Source organism: Clupea harengus, chromosome 16 (genome assembly GCF_900700415.2).
Source record: "Clupea harengus chromosome 16, Ch_v2.0.2, whole genome shotgun sequence".
In the NCBI taxonomy this organism is placed as follows: domain Eukaryota; kingdom Metazoa; phylum Chordata; class Actinopteri; order Clupeiformes; family Clupeidae; genus Clupea; species Clupea harengus.
The window spans coordinates 1,661,479-1,679,411 of NC_045167.1; the positions used below are offsets into that span (position 1 = coordinate 1,661,479).

The 17,933-nt window shown below is 43.0% G+C and overlaps 1 protein-coding gene across 1 annotated transcript; it reads right to left on the reverse strand.

The window, feature by feature from the left end:
• Window positions 1–77: 77 nt before the first annotated feature.
• LOC105896948 (protein phosphatase 1H-like) lies at window positions 78–16,654 on the reverse strand. The gene is made up of 10 exons (XM_012823765.3): window positions 16,221–16,654; window positions 14,002–14,170; window positions 10,823–11,173; window positions 6,625–6,737; window positions 6,020–6,104; window positions 5,690–5,808; window positions 2,896–2,959; window positions 2,663–2,770; window positions 1,832–1,983; window positions 78–802 (listed from the first exon to the last, which is right to left on the reverse strand). Exons 1-10 carry the CDS (start codon window positions 16,451–16,453, stop codon window positions 655–657), a joined length of 1,542 nt encoding a protein of 513 aa, XP_012679219.2. The 5' UTR covers window positions 16,454–16,654; the 3' UTR covers window positions 78–654.
• Between the last annotated feature and the right edge of the window lie 1,279 nt (window positions 16,655–17,933).

Below are 17,933 nucleotides of genomic sequence, written 5' to 3' on the forward strand. Positions count from 1 at the left end.
TTGGCCCGTGTATACATTTCACAGTACTGACAAAACATCATCAAGATAGAGAAAGGCATAGCCCCCCACACCCCAACCCACCCACCCAGCCCTCACACAGATAGAGTTAACATAAAAATAAGCATATCTGCATACACAAAGAGTATATAGTAGAATTTAAATCATTGCACTTTGCTCACATTCTTCACTCCATATTTCCCTCCTGCAATACAAGTGTTGCCTAATCTTTAAAACAGAACCGGAAGCTTCACATTGAAATCATTTCTAAGTGCAGAATAGGGCCCGCTGTAATACTACACCCTGACCCTGCACCTTCAGGGAAGCTGGAAGAAGCTCTGTGAGGGATATTATATAACCTTAAAAGGCCATTTTGTGTCAAAGCAGAAAGTCAGTGGTCAGTCAGCAGTCAGGGGTCAGGGTCACATGAGAAACGTAGTTTAGAAATATACAAAGTGCCTGTCATTGATAAAGTGTTCATCACACAGGAAGAGACTCCAAAGGGAAGCACAGGATGGGACGAAGGCAAGGAGCCTCAGCTGACATGAAATGAACCACACTGAGGGGGGACAGGAGGGGCCACAGGAACCCTCTCTCGGAGGTTCCCTGTTCTAGGGTTGGGGCCACAGGAAGCCTCTCTCTCTGAGGTTCCCGGTTCTAGGGTTGGCGGTTACCATACATCAGAGGGATGATGTAGACAGAGATGTCATCTCCAGAGCCCAGCTTGTCGTTACTGATCCTCCAGCCTCGGTCCCTCAGGACGCCTCGGGCTCGCATGATCAGGTCCTGGGCCGCCATGGTGTACCTGTTTATCAGCAGCAACAGACAAGTGTTGGGCCCAAAGTGACACTTTGCTTTTAATGCATCATGGCAAGCAGCAAAATATTGCTCAGGTTATTCTGAGTCAAGCATTCCGATTGGCAGATACATGCCTGTGGTTGTCGCAGATGTGCAAAAACATGAAAGTGTCTAGTTCTAAACCATGCTGGGCCGGTGGCATTGTCATACTTGCTGCAAAAGATGCAATGGCGGCTCTTTGGATTCATCATACCAAACTAGATGTTTTAATCTCACACTTGCAGTACAGAAGATCTCAAAGTGTTGCCTGCAAGTGTAAGGGAATGTGGTTCATGACCAAGTTACAGTATCTATTTTAGTCACTTGACAAACACACCCTGATCGTTATGTTTTTTTTTTTATGTTGACATGTCCGCCCTACATCTCACTTATTATAAATGTCTTTTGTCTGCCACTGATTACTCCAGATGAACCACTTTACAGCAACACTATGCATCTGAACTTATTCCGTCCGCAATGGGCCGCACAATAAGTTGTTCTCTCGTTTGAAACTATGCCTTTGACCTATGTGTATAGGCAAATCTGTCCACTTTCAGGCAAAATACACACTGCCTGTTATCAGTGGGGTGTTTTCCTATTTGTAGTATCTAATGGTGTTGTAGAGTGTAATTCAAGTTTAATGATTAATGTTTATTAACTAATGCAGCATTATGCAGACTTTACCATTTTAATACTATATATACCTGCCAGCGAAAATATAAGAACAGCCTTTACAACACAAAGCTGCCAAAATATATCAGTTCCCAAGCTAGCTTGCTTTTATCAGTGCCACCTGTGGTGGTGGGGTTTGAAAGCCACTTGTTTTTCAAAAGGGTGGGCAGAATACTAACAGAACACTGAGAATAACAAGAGTTAAAAATGTAAACATAAGCATAAGCATAAGCACACACACACACACACACACACACACACACACACACACACACACACACACACTCACACTCACACTCACACTCACACTCTTTCTCTCTCTTGCCTGTGTAAGTCATCAGGGTCACAGTTGGTCAGGAAAGATGTGACAGCTTCAGCTACTTCCTCATTTGACAGGACATCCCAAAGGCCGTCTGTTCCCATAACAAGCACATCATCTGCCCCGTGCTCATACTCTGTGAGGTTGTAGACTTTTACCTAAAAGGAAGAATTTCATACAGTCATTGATCACACCATGTTTCTGTTAAAGGCTTTGGGACAATAGGAGTAAAACCTTCAAATATGACTGGGAATACATGGGTCCACCCTGTTGGCTGACCAGCTTTTTTGTATGTCGTTGGAATGCCCTGATATTCCACTTTGGATAAGTCGTTGCTATGGAAACCAATGTTTTAAGTTTCAAGTGTGTCAGGTTGTCACTAGCAAAGACCCACATTAAGCTAACCGAAGCAACCGTGTACATATTAACAAACTATCTCTGTTTCCAAGCAAATAATTGTAGGTAAGGGCACGAGAAATGACACATATCAAATAAAAGATGTGCAGAGAGTGAATCCATGAAGCCTGCAGCTTCCTAAACTTTGGCTGAACTCAGGGTATGATGAATTAAAGATCAAGAGAGTTCAGAAAAAAAGATCTGACACCTTGAAGATGAGGGCTGAGAGATATGAAGTCTTTGAAACTGACAGCCAGGTGTGCACAAGTTCTCTGACAAAGACGAGAACAGATTTAGTGCAGCTAGAAGCAGGGACGCAGAAGTAGAGAGCAGGATCTCTGGGGGGGACCCGTAGTGTTGGAACTCTTTCTATGCTTCTACAATAACACAAAGTAATTGGAAGAGACATGTCTCTCCTCTTTCTTAGAACATCGGTCTCACCTCTGGACAGCAGGAGAGAAAGGGTTTGATGTAAATGTTTGAATCATGCACTTTAAGGTCATGGTCGCCAAGGCCCCGAGTCACTCCAATGGTGGCCAGCACCCGTGCCTAGGACAAAAACACTGTTAGGGCTGCAAAGGCACATTATTATCCAGCTAGAAACATGACGCTAGCTCTCCTCTGGAGTCGGCTTTGTGAGCAGCACTGCACACACACACACACTCATTTCTTACCTTCTTTCCTTCCCCATATATTAAAGGAAACCTCAGGTCTTCATCCTCAACTGTTTTATATGCCCTGAATGAAAAAAAAAACATGGTGAGATTCTGAATACAGGAGAAAATCTGTGTAGGTAGGCACTTTTAAGTTTTTTTTAGCTCGTTATTCTAGGATAATTTAACAGTAAACCGGTGTTATTACTCAGCTGGGATCAGTCATATTATTCAAATGACAAAAGAGCTACTGTATATAAAATACTGTATTTTATTTTTATATTTTGCTGTATTTTGTATTTTATTTTAATACTTTTAAATACTTGAGTATTTTATAGCCGATATCAAAATATATTTTGATGTATTTTTGCCCATCCCTGCCTAGTCTGCTTGCATGGGAGTCCTTGGCACGTATGCAGACCCTCGACAAAATGGCCTCTCCTCTGCCTGCGTGAAACATGAATGCTAAGAGCCTCGGCCTTGGCCCTCTCGACCCGTCCCAAGGACGCTCATTAGTGAGTGGGAGAGCAAGCGCAGGCGCTGGTGCTCACAGCCAAGCCCACTCAGATAAGCACGTGCTGCTTGGATCATTTATGAACTACTGTATTCCTGCTGGCTTTGGCTGGCATATACAGTGATGGAGCTCTGTGTGAGTGTGGGCACGTGTGTGTGTGTGTGTGTGTGTGGGCACGTGTATGTTTCCTTGTGTTTATCTGTGTGCATGTGTGAGCAGATATGATGTGTCCCTCTTTCATCTGCCTTCACTTCACAGAGACATATGCACAGAAGAATGCACAAACAGACCTCAGCACGACCTTCAGTCATGAAGAGTGATAAACAGACAGTAAATATGAATTGATGCCAAAATGCTGCATAGAAATGGGAAGCTTGCCATTTATAGAGACAGATACTGTATCGTGTGCATCAGAAGTAAGCACAACGCAGTGCAATATCACTTGTGTCAAATAATTGAGTAGTTCCTCTTATGAACAATCAAAAACAAATACAGTAACACTTACTTGCACTTAAACTCAGTATCCATAAAGCATTATAATATATATATATAATATATGTTATATACGTATATAAAATATTCATAATGCATAATAGCTTCTGACATAAGTCTATATAACTCTTTATAAATATAAATATGAGCGCTCTCATAAAGCCCTATGATGATGTAGTATAAGCCCAACACAACTTGTATTCTGACGGATGGTATGGGGTCACATAGACTTTCATTTTGTAACGCTTTATGAGTGCAGTCATTACTATGTACCGTTATGAGGCATTATGAATACACCAATCAGAGCCACATGCCACAGCCAGTGTGCTACATGCACAATCCAGCTCTGAAAATACAGACAGAAAAGTGCTTCAGACTTATCAGGGCTTATCAATGGGACACTGAGCTTCTGTGACCGCTCAAACAGTGTGAAGGACATTGCACAACTCTTTTTCAAGGGGGCCCTCAAGCAAATCAAAATGAATGCATAGTCCTGACAATGACAAGTGTGATGATATGGGGCAGCATGAGTGCAAAAGGTGACATTTATAGATGGCACCATGAATGCCTGTGGATGTACCACAATACTGTCTGACTACTGTCAGTCTCCACAAGTTTGGCAGAAGAGGAATATCCCAGCCTGGTAGCGATCCATAGCACTCTACCAAAATCACGCAAGAGTTTCAAAAAAGCATGAAGCTTGACTTGAATCCAATAGAACTCCTCCCATTCTGAAGAGAACGGAAGAGCAACACAACTCCTCCAGCAAAGAGCAGCTGAAAAAACGGTCTCTGAAGAATGGCAGAACATCTCTCCAGAGATCTGTGCAACACCAGTATCCTCCATACTCAGGAGGAATGAGTCGGTCACTGATACACTATAAGTACATTTGGTGGTATTGTTCCATAATAAAGCCATCGATACTCTGAACTCTGAAGATGTTTCACATGGATAGAGCACTCACTGCTGTCAAGACTAAATACTACCTCAAGTAGTGATTCTGAAACATCCACACACTCAGTTACCTTGGACACTGCCTATCTGTATCTCTATCCAGAGAAGACACCAAGACCACAGCTGCACACGCTCATTTGCTTATTATACGGCTCCTCAGAATGTTGCAAGAAGTTCCATTGAATTGAATGGGCCACCCCAACGTTTGGAGGTCTGATATGACTTCATAATGAACGCTTTAATAAATGAATGACTGCTGGCAACAGGGTTCAGAAATTCACTGTAACTTGAAGTCAGCAAGTAATATCAGACTATGCAACACCTACATCTTTAAAGTTCTATTTGCGTAAGGAACAATTTTTTTTTAATAATCTATTTCTATTTCGTAATTTTTTTCTCAGTGGAAGTCACGAAACGGCAACAAAATCACTTCAAACGAGGTATTTTGGAGGAATGTCTTTTATCATTTTGGCAAGTAACTGTATAATAAGTGGGATAATGAATAGTCAGTATTTGAAAAATGAAGCCCTTGAGAACGAAAAACAATGATACTTGGATAGTTATCTTATCCAATGTTTGGGGAACATGATGATAGTAACAAGCAATAGTTCCTAACATCGTCTACTAATACGGGGTTTGTTTGTAACCTTCAGTTGGGGTCTGCCTAGAACCCTCACCAGTCCTCTTCACCCTGGCAGTGGTCTGTAGTCTACATCTGGCCTTCCTCTGTGTTGCTCTACTCTGGACCTCTAAGCCATTAATTATACCCCGATTAATCTCATAATGTTCTGCAGGTGGAGTTGCAGACCTCCTCCAACAGTGAGGATACAGTAAATAACAAGGTAGGTCACTCACCAGCCATTCATAGTGAAGTCCCTGTAGAGCATCCTCTTCCCCACCTCTTTCCTCTGCACCCGTCGAGGGAACTCCAAGTGTGTGAACTCCCCTCCCAGTAAGTGGGGATGCATGAAGCCCTAGAAGAGGGGCAGAGGAGAGGCGGGGGAGAGAACATCAAACTCAAACCAGATCAAAGCACCTCACGAGGTCAGGCAGAAGACACGTCCAGGACATTTTCCAACAAAGCACACAAATCCTTTGTACGGTTGAGATGGTGATGGCTTAATGAAAGCCTTAATGTCTCCACTTATTTTCAGGGGAAAAAAAAAAGAATCCTATAAAACTTACCAGGAACTGCAGCCTCTGTCGCTCTGACTCCGGGGTGAACTCCGTGGACATGGGGATTACCTCTCCGTTTCTGATAATGATGGCCCTGGGGAGGCACGACACGCTCACTTTAATGAGCTTGAACTGCGGGAACCACAAAAGTGTTTGGAAAAAAGCTACGCTGTGTGCTTTGCACCAATCCCAGCTCTCCCACGAGAGCAACATCAGAGAGATGATTTGGAGGTGCCCACAGTGGATTGTAATCAAGACCCCATTTCACTGGTGGGGGGGGAGAGACCAGTTCCAGTTCATTTCATGTCTTTAAATAGCAAACTGGCAGAACCGTCCAATGAGCTAAGATGTGTGGCACATGATCTCCTCTCTGGGGGAGGTGCACTGAAGAGTTACGAGGACTGAGCATATATTTGGAGCATAACTTTTTATGACCTGCTTTATGCCCATCACACATATCCATGCTGTGATAAATAATCACACAGTGTTACACAAACATTACATTTAAACAGGTTTCTTAAAATACATACTGTACTTGCTGCATGCATCAGACATCAGACATCAGACAACTCTGCATCTACTGATGGCGTGATCACACTGAAAGGGCATCTCACCTGCTGTCCCCCGCATTGGCCACGTATAACTTCCCCAGCAGGAAGAGCGCCGCCAGGGCTGTGCATCCTCCAGTGATGTTGTACACGGCCTTCTCCTGCTCGATCTGGGTGTCCTAATAGACAGGGCATACAGACATTATGTCAATGATAAGAACATGTCAGATCTGGAAGACACCCCCCTGATTAGACTGACTCTCAAGTCTAATAGCATTCTAGGTCTATACAGCCTCTGCCCTCCACACACACACACATACACACTTGGAAGGACATACAGATGTCCTTTTACATGGGGATTATTTCCTACACAGCACTTTGATGCTTTAATGATACTGCCAAACCCAAAGGTTGCTGGAGGACTCTACCAGCTATGTCTGTTTGTTGCCATACACTCCAACTCATAGCATCAGTTTGGTTGTGAAGTGGTGTCTTGTCTTAAAGGCATCAGATGCTTCGAGGGATCTAGATAGTAAAGTTTATTTTGGAAGCAGGAAAAACTTCCTCTAAAGAGTCAGGATTCAAAGCCCCAGGAGACAACAATGCCCAGCACAGAACACCTTGATCTCTGTGGTCAGACAAGGAGTCAACAGAATGCCCTGCACAGTACACCCAGGTCTCGGGTCAGACAAGGAGTCAACAGAATGCCCTGCACAGTACACCCGGGTCTCGGGTCAGACAAGGAGACCGGCTTTGCCTTATTCACTTAAAGAGCTCATCATAAAGAGACTGCCTTAGTTGATTTGTTGATGTGATCTTTGGCATTACAATGCCAAGGTATGGTACAGTGGGTAAACTGTTCTGCTTTACTTTGACGTATATATGTATTACACGCACACACACACACACACACACACACACACACACACACACACACACACACACACACACACACACACACACACACACGCACACACGCACACCCGCACACCCGCACACACAATACTATAATTCACAGTGACACAATGATCCGTTTATTCAGCCTAGTTCTAGTTCCTCATCAGACTATGAATGAGCTCTCAGAGGCCCAATGGTCCAATGAGTCACTCAGCCATTGGCTGGCTCTTCAGACGCCTCTTCATCACTTCAGATGTCTTCTCTGAGGACAAACAAACTGAATGGAGCACTGGAATGGGAACAGACACTGACACAGCCTGAATGGATGCTGCGTTGGAGGGGTTACACTCCCACCTTATACCCAGGCTGCTAATTAGCCATCTGATGGGCATCACTGAGGGCAACAGGCATGATGGCGTCACTGAAGGCAACAGGCATGATGGCGATCACTCTGCCCCATACAGATCACCTGACCTCCTTTTAACTTTTTCAGGTGATTCTCAAGTCTAATAACATTCTAAGTCTTCTACAACCACCGCCTATGGTGAAGGAGATTTTCAATTTTTAAACATGGGTAAATATAGGCTATATCCATGTGGATAAGACAGCAGACTACCGGTTTAATAACCACAAGGACATTAAAGATTTGTTCCACTGCATTATTTCCACTGCCTTCAAGACAGTCATGCACTGCTTCGGTTGCACGGACATCACACGAGAGGCTGACTGAAGCTTCCAAAGTGAATGAGTCCTGAAGCTACACATACGTACATAAGCATGTTGCCCACTCAATTAGAGTCTCTTGAGGGGGAGCTGTGGCGCAAGAGACCATATACAGGTCCAAGTGCCCTCAAGGACCTGGGCTCTGACCCGAGGTAACCTCCTAAACCCACTCCCATCTCACACTCACACTCATTTCTTGTCAATCTCTACTGTCCTTTTAAAATATAAATAAACAAATACAAATAATAGGCTCTTGAAAATCAACTTGATCACATCTTGAATAAAACTAGAAAATGCATTTCCTGAAGGAAATACCAGTGCATGAAATGCAAAAGTTAAGAAAGGAAGAAGAAAAGAAATGAAGAGTGAAAGAAGGAAAGAAGAAAGGAAAGAAGAGTAAGAGAAGGAAAGAAGAGTGGAAGAAGGAAAGAAGAAAGGAAAGAAGTTGAGAAAGTAAGAAAGAGTGGAAGAAGGAAAGAATAAAAGAAAGAAGAGTGAAGAAAGGAAAGAAGAGTGGAAGAAAGAAAGAAGAAAAGAAAGAAGGAAAGAGTGGAAGAAAGAAAGAAGAGTGGAAGAAGAGTGAACAAGAGTAGCTATGGATAAAGACAGTAAAGAGAGAGTGAAGAGGGAAAATACTGAAAGAAGGAGAGAAAAAAGGACTGAAAAAAAAGTAGAGTATGGAAGGTGTCTCTTAATATATAACAGTTGAATAGAGAGGGACAGAGAGAAGAGGAGCCTTGGAACCTGGGCGCAGGTGTCAGTGAAGCACAGGTGCAAGCCAGTTTAATGATCCTATTATGATGTCATAATGGCCCAATGTAAGTCAATGGGAACATTTTTATTCGTTTTTCTTTAATATCTCAAAAAGTAAAAAATACATAGCATAAGTGTCCTTTACAGTTTCTAAGTTAAGCGGTTCGAGCTGAATTAAGTGCAGAAGTCGGTACAAAGAATAATAAGAAGAAGAAGTAGTAGTATAAGAAGCCTAGGAATAACAATACAGGGCATTTCATGCACTGTAAATACAATAAGACACAGAAAAGGCATATCCTATAGCATGCTTAGTCCCTTTTCCAATCCCATCACAGTATCACTAAAACATCACTATTTTAGGGTCATTGGGACCAGGGTCTGTAAGGCAGATTTCAAGCTGTTTGCCTAGATCTTTAATAGTTGGAGGTGGAGATATTAGCACCTGAAATGACCTTGACGGAGGTCATCAAAGAAGTGTCAGTATAATCTGAAGATCAGGATTATACCCTACAACGACAAAAACAGTAGTAGTAGTAGTAGCAGTAGTAGTAGTAGTAGTAGTAGTAGTAGTAGTAGTAGCAGTAGCAGTAGCAGTAGTAGTAGTAGTAGTAGTAGTAGTAGTAGTAGTAGTAGCAGTAGTAGTAGTAGTAGTAGTAGTAGCAGTAGCAGCAGTAAGTGGTGGTAGAAGTAGTAGTGATGGTAGTAGTAGTAGTAGTAGCAGTGATATTTGTGGCCTCAACAGATGATAATTTCAACTGCTCATTGTAATCCATGTATTGTCTGAAACCTAATGGAAGTTAAGTAATGCTATGGTTGTATATCCTACTTAGGACACAAAACTGTATGCTACTGCCTACAGTGCAGTTGGTTAATATATGTATCATTTCTAGCCATACCAGTTTTGTCTTTGCCACTGTGACATCTCAATAGGGAAAGGTAGAATACAATGTGTTGGTGTTTTCATGTAATCCAATTGAATTTTTTTTTTCTTACAATTAAAACTATGTGAACATACAATACCACCTAGTGGTCATATCCGAAATGATTATAAAAAAACAGTCAGCAATCACTATATACAACATAAGGACTGAATGGGGGGTTTACTGCGCAACTCAGCTGTTCTGATGAACACAGTGGCTTAAACCACACCCAACTGGAAGAAAGGAGTAATGCAATTAAGGAATTAAGAGAAGGTCAGACAATGCAAGAGGAAGCAATCACATGTGAGTGCACTCAGGGAAAGGACTGTTTCAGTAACCGGTCAGGTCAGGATGATAACACTCTATTGATACTCAATGCAGGAGATCCAAAGAGAATAAAACATCAACCACAATCAGAAGAACCCAAAGATGGATCAGACAATGTCTGTCAGGTCCTCCACCAACAGAGGAGTAAAATGGAATTATTACAGACAGGGATTAGAGGGCTTCTGTCCTAATACAGCTTTGTCACTACCCATCAACACACACGGAAGAAAGCCCACCTGCTTGACAACCTGTGCTCCTGTGCACCATATGTCTATAAAGGCAAAGTGGAATGGGAGGTGTGGTGTTTCCATTCGAAGAGGTGCTACAGCCTCATCCTATGTTTACAATACAATAAACAAACTCCATTATTGTCTTTAGGGCAGTAGAAATAACTCACTTTTGTCCATTTGCCTGATACTGGTGCTGTAAACTGCTGCTCTAATCTCTCACATTAAGTGAATATCCACGTGGCTGTATATTAACTGATTGTTTGGAAATGGAAGTCAGGTGATCTAAATGAGCCAAAGGAAGTCAGGTGATCTGAATGAGGCAGTGTGAGCATCACCTGTACATAAATTGCACAATGTCTATGTTTACCAAACCAGAACATAGAAGTAGAATACAGGGGAGAAGACTGGCCTCACCATCTCTTTGAAGGCATTCTCCAGGGCTCCGATCACCAAACTCTCGTGCTGGATCTTCTTCTCTGTGTAGAACCGTGGAGGAGGGGTGCAGGGGGACCCCGGAGCCCCCGCGGCGCCCCTGAGGGAGGCGGCGCGTGAAAGGGCCCGATGGGTCCCGGGCGTCGGGTGGTTGTTGGGCTCCTCGCCCAGGCAGGTAGGGGGTAGGACAGAGGCGTTGCGCAAGATATCCAAAACATCTTGCAACTGCTCCACAATGTGGTGCTGCAGCACCCTGGAGGCAACCACGGCCGCCCCCGAACCCGCATGCCCATCAAACAGGCCCCAGTAGTGAAACTGCAGTTCCTCAGGCTCCTGGAGGTCAACACACACACACACATCCCCACACAGACACAACACATTATAAATGTGTTCATATACATCCACCACATCTCTCTCTTTCACATACACACACAGACACAACACATTAGAAATGTGTTCATATACATCCACCACATCTCTCTCTTTCACATCCCCACACAGACACAACACATTAGAAATGTGTTCATATACATCCACCACATCTTTCTCTTTCACATACACACACAGACACAACACATTAGAAATGTGTTCATATACATACACCACATCTCTCTCTTTCACATACCGAACAAGCACAACATATTATAAATGTGTTCATATACATCCACCACATCTCTCTCTTTCACATACCGAACAAGCACAACATATGTGTGGTTGCACATACACACTAACACACACACACAACACACAGAGCAAATGACTACATACAGTCTTTATGTAACAAAGAGTATAATGTTTCACTACAGTCCTCAGTTCTGCTGTAAACGTTATACATTAGCGGAAAGGCAATATGCAATTAAATTCAATTATCTGTTTGGAAACCCCGCTACTGGATTGGCAGACTGATTATCACGGCTTTCAGTACGGACTAAAGCATCTGTGCCATCTGATGGTGAGCCTGTAAGCACTGGCACACATCCACTGTGGGAAGAGAACCATATGTTCATTCCTAGAGAGGCATCTATAAGAGGATTAGCATACATATATTACACTCAACTGAATAAACATCAATTTACACAAGTGTTGCTATTAATAGAGAAGCCCTCTCCATCTGTGGAACAGAGAGTACTCAAGTGGCATCAAAGCACAGCACTTTCAAGTTTCATCAGCGATGAGTGGATCTATTGTCATGTTCCTGTCAGGTCTCATCTGTGAAAATATGTCTGCCGGGGAGAGAAGCAGAACCGAGAGGGCAGATCACAAGGTTACAGGAAGGTCGCGAGCGCTCTTATGATAATGAATTGCTCTCAGCTCTCATTGCGTTAAGCAAGGCAAAGAGCGCTACTGTATGGAAAGGTTCTGGTCGTCTTCATAGGACATACAATAAATGGTTGAAACAAAAACTGGATTTAATGAATGTGTGAGCAATACACATCAGAGGGTGACGTCATGTGTGATCACACATGACTGACTTTCAAACAGCGGGCGGATGGATTCAGTGGAGCAGGAGTGTGGATTTACCCTCAAAGCTGCTCGCTGTCATAGTAACGTTCCCACTGAAATAGACAGAATTCCCATGCTTCTCCCATCAGTACTATATCTACCAATTTAGTGGACCCCCTTATTGATAACCTCTATGCACCTTCACAACACAGACCCTGGCAGGTGATGAGTGACACACGTGAGCTGGCATTGGCTAACTGATTTATATGGACAAGTTGTTAAACCTGAACCCATTGGTGCAGAATGACTGTTTTGGTTCTTGGTTATCATGGTCTTTCTTAGAGCAAACTGCATCATCATGGGTCCTGTCACGTGTCTGATTGGCATTGTGGAAACTTTGCCTCTAGGTGTTCAATGCGTCAGCAACCTCAGATTGGTAGCTCTTGAAACATGGAATTGGATAAAGAAGCGTCACTTACGCACACCCAGACTGCTTTCTATCCGAATAAGTCCCTGAATTCACAAACTTCACAACTGCATTGAGCACGCTCATTCAGAATACCCCTCCTGGTGAAGAACCATAATTGGTTGCCCCTGGTCTTCCGTGATTTGTGTTTTGAATGGCTCGTATGCTTATTACAAACCAAAACACCAGTGACAATGGTTTGTGATTTATTAACTGAAGCGTACTGTAGTGTCCTAAAGACTAAATATGAGCATCTATCAGCACACCCATCCACATGACCTGTACTGTGATCATCTCTTGTGATTATCTCCCAACTCTGTAGTAAGCAGAATTCTAGAATGGTGTCAATATCCTGAAAACTGTGAGTGGGCAATAATAAAACAATATGTGATTGCTTGCGCAATAAGTAATGAATACACACTTTATAAAAAAATAAACACTATGAATTATAAACCAGTGCCCTATAAGTCTGCCTATGAGGCTGCCAAGTCTTGTTCAGCCATACCACAACAACACAGGGCCATTACAATGCCTATAATGGATGTGCAACCTCGGCAAAGAAAGTCCCTCAGCGCCTACCTCATGTTTTTGGTAAGTGGTCAAAGAGGGAAAAACTGACGAGATGGAGATGTTGCTGGTATCCCTGGAAACCCTAGGCGAGTGATCATCAGCCAACATCAGAATTTTGATGTGAGATCCCTCATGGCTTCCAACTCTAAACAATACCAAATGCCACAAAAGCCAAGGACTGACAAATGCCTGATTTACTAAAACTCATGACAGCCTGCATCTGGCTCAGTTCTTCGTATTGAATAGTGCTACTGGAAATGACATTTCTGTGAGTCCAACCAATGCTACAGTGCACAAGATTTCCAACCTGGGGTTGAACAGTCAGCAGGCCTTTTTAATGAAATAGTTTGATGATGGAAAACTAAAGCTAATTTGATGAAAGTAGTAAGCAACAGCAGCCATTTTTGCCCAGTACATTTTTTTGCCCTTTTCCTGAAAATGCTGGTGGGGTACTATACAACTGGCTTTATTTGAGTATGAACTTCTGAACTGAACCTTAGCACCAACAAGACCATGTGGATATGTACTGTATCTAGCACCTCCCATTTACCTCTGTACCATCAAAAAATCCATTAATTAAATCACAGATTATACATAATTTGTCTGTCTGGTATTGTCTGAGAATTTCCATTGTTCATTCCCTATATAATTGAGAAGAATGAGTGTAACCCTGTTCCCTCACCGATTGTTCCCTGAGGCTATGACCCTCTCCGTTGGGCAGAGAAGATCTCCTCTTGGCCGTGGGGGTTCTGCTGGGGGTGGAGCATCCTCCTGTTGAGCGTGTCTGCACCGCCACCACCTCACAGCATGCCTGGTCCTCGTTCAGGGAGCTCTTCCCTGCATTTATCACCCTGTAAGAGGAAACACACATCAACAACATTAGTGACACACAACAGCACGCGTTCACACACACACACACACAAACCAAGCCCATATTAGACACATCAGCTACCCACCAAGGGAACCCAGAAGTTTTCATTAAAACACCAAACACACACCAGACCAACACTTGTGTCACTCCGGTGGCTCAGACGAACACCAACCACCCAGAGACCAGATCCACACGTTTACTGCCTTGCCATAGTAATCACACATAAGGCGTACACTGAACACATGCACCACCCTAATCCTCAAACACAGACCAGATCAACACCAAAAACATCAACTAAAATACATCATGCCAGACAAATAAATGACATGTACATTTAAAGACTGGTGCACCCTGTTAATATCTGGCATGCAAAGGATGATATTGTGGAATAAACATTCATTCTTAATACAGCATTGATTTTCTGTGGCAAATCGCAGCGTTTTTGTTGTTTTGCAGATAGTGCCCAACAGGGGTGTTGTTTAAAACATTCAGGGCTTAGCCGGGGGTCTGGGGACATCTTCCGCTGGTCAGATATTTAGGATGACCATCTCACAAGACTGCTGCTTTGACCTACGTCTACTAACCAACCAATAGGGATGCAGCATGAAATGATGAAATTGAACTGCAGCTTGAATCACACATTGGACCCAAAACATACTTGCATTTTTTATCAACGATATCATATTATTTTCGAGGGCTTTAATGCATTATCAGAATGACAAATAAAAACATCTGAGGCTACATTTTTTATCATAAAAAATTGCTAATCATAAAAAGATCTGACCTAATGCCCATGGTTCCCAATTGCAAAGATGTGAATGTTTTGATAAGCTTGACAGGCATAGCAATAGTAACCAAGGGGGTCGGAACTTTAGAGGCAATCAAACATCACAAAACCCCAAGTCATCCTAAAACACAAGGCACAACCAACATTACATTTTGGACGAATCATGCTCTTGCACTGCAAAGTAAGTTAGCTGCTTAAGTTATTACTAGAATCTTTATCATTATCTATTGTCATGTCATCGTATGAACACCTGCATTGCTGTAGTTATTCAGGCTAAGGGTGACAAACATGATAACACTGCGCAGTAGTTTTGAAATGTATCAAAAGGATGACAGGCCTCCTGTGCCTAGTTACGGTTGCTAACGTAGGATTGGATAGTGGACGTTCTAGGGAGGGGTTTAGCGAAGGGTCAATTACGTTGTATTACATTCCCTGGATTTTCATGCAAGGGAGATGAGCTAGAGTAAACTAATTTATAGATCACAACGTTGAGGGACTAAGTCATCAAGATAGGTTTACTTAATAGTTTTTAGCTTTGTAATGCTGACATCTTCTATGTATTTCCCCTCAGCGTGCAAAGGTTCCTCTGGAAAGAAATCTATGAGACGAAAATGTGACGTAATCAACCACACGCAGATGGCGCTTTACCCTGTTGATGTTGAGGACTCCAACGTCCGATCTGATAACATTAGACTTCTTGGTGATAAAATATAACGTGCTGTTGGCGTGGAGGTTGTAAAGCAATAACCAGTGATTGATCATTTAGATTAGTAATAATTTGATAGGACATTGAATAGCTACAAATTACAATGTAGGCCATGCATTGCAAAAAGAAGCAGTGATACATCGCCAGCATCTTCACAAGTACAGTGCATAACAAGAGAGGACATGAGAAATCTGATACGACAAGCATCCAGTTGGATGCAACGATGTTTCAAAACTGTATGTATGCAACTGTCACTGGCGAACAGGTGCCATAAATAACATAATTCCCTCAGCCGCGGGATTCTCACGGACCCACAATTTCTATAAATCACGCAGTGCTTGCTGGTTTATGCACAACCCTTACAATGCCTCTCTAAAAATGATTCGTTCATGCATATTATGGGGACTACTTGAGCAAAACAGATGCAACACCTGAACAGCCGGCTCAGACTGAAACGGTTGGGTTAGGTTAGTCCGCTTCAGAAGCCGTGTAGCGGATTGCAATTAGTTTAAGATGGACGTAGAATAGCCTACTCACTCTGCGTAACCCGTAGCCCATGGTAATCTTTTCGTTTCTTTCAAAATGAGGATCGGACGAGCGATATGATCTGCGGAACACTCTATTTCATCCGGTGACAGCCCAAGAAACTCAGGTCGCATGTAAGGGAATTTCAGTGGCAGGTCTATGCCACTGAGGTGGTCACCGTTGGAAGCACCAGCCATGATGCCTCCCATGAAATTGGCCACCGCAGATTTCACCCGTGTGATCATGTTGGTACCGCGCCGTATATCCGTGCGATGCGTTGCACGGCTTCCCTTCCCTGAATTTCCCCCCAGCTCGGCAACGCGTTTGGATCACAGCACGATGCAGAAAAATTTGTCCCAGTCCAAGGCTTCATTCAGCGGCTGCAAGAGATCTCGTGAACGCGGAAATGCTTACTTACGATTAGCGGTCATGTGATAGAAGGGCAGGATTTGGTCTCAGGGGCCAGCGCTTTTAGCTCCTTCTGACGGCTGTGGATCAAAGGTGGCTTCACCTGGAGACACGGCATAACAATGTCCCTACATTTTTTATTTCATTAAAAAAAACACGGTTGACTTCAGATGTTGTTATAGTTCGGAATCGATGCATCTCTCTGAAAGACACACACACACTCTCTCTCTCTCTCGCGCGCGCGCACACACACACACACACAGAACAAAAATAAAACAATTTGTAAAAAGGAAATCACACAAGTTATTTCGCGTTTTTACTTGTGACAAACAATAACTGACTAAACAGTTAGAAGCCAGAATTAATAATATAAGAACTCTGGTTCATAAAGACATGGTTTGTGATTGTTGTTTCAATTGTTTACTCAATTTTATGAAGCAAAATGTTAGTTTTCATCTATTCTCACCCTCCAAGATTTTTCCAGGGTTTGGTGTGACCACTCTTTTAATTTCAGGCATTTAACTATACACAGAAATTTGCTGAGGCAGGACTTGAAGGTGGCCAGTTTTAGAATCAGGTGTTCCATCAGCAGACTTACACGACAAGTGAGTTGAGCTGTGTTTCATTTTATGTTTTGTGACTGTGGTTCCCAAACCATGTGTCTGTGTGAAATTAGATGAATCCATATCCAAGTCCATGAGTCCTCTCATTAGAGAACACACTCTAGCCTTTAAAGATTGGGCTTTTTAGTATAACCGTTTTCCTGTGTTCTTGCTGGTCACTTTGCTTGCCTTGTTTACATTTTTTTGGCCCGCAACTTCTCTGCACCCACCCTGTGCTTTTGTTTATCCATTCTGACGCCCTCATCCATCGAGTCACAGCATCTGACACAAGAAACAGAGGAAAGAGGGGGAGGGGTGGGGCCTAGGACGAGATGTGATTGGGACAGCCCAGTGTCAGTATAGGAAATGAACTAATGGGCAGATGCCCCTTCTTTATGGGCCAGTCGTTGGCTAACTCTTTTAATTCAAAGTTCTAAATTAAATTATATCCGCCCCAAGTTGCACCAGCCCACTAGGGCAATGCCCAGGATTCCATTCCCGGAATACCAGTCCACCTCTGCCCCAGGGTGATGTGTGATACCTACTCGCAGATGACTTGGATGAGACTAGGAAACCAAAGCGACACGATTGCAGATCGACACGATTCACATGGATGACCTATTGTGAGGTAAAAACGTCTCGGAATAATGAGAGGTGTAATGGTGTTTTGGTTTTAGCAGATGCAAATGAAATTGAATTGAATTGAATTTAATTG

What these genes read in the sequence shown, in the direction of transcription:
- LOC105896948 (XM_012823765.3), bottom strand. Translation starts at nt 16,453, where the DNA reads ATGATCACACGGGTGAAATCTGCGGTGGCCAATTTCATGGGAGGCATC. An exon ending in AGAATGCCTTCAAAGAGATG is followed by an intron (nt 6,738 to 10,822) that starts GTGAGGCCAGTC and finishes CCTGTCTATTAG; the next exon opens with GACACCCAGATCGAGCAGGA. An exon ending in GACAGAGGCTGCAGTTCCTG is followed by an intron (nt 5,809 to 6,019) that starts GTAAGTTTTATA and finishes CCCCTCTTCTAG; the next exon opens with GGCTTCATGCATCCCCACTT.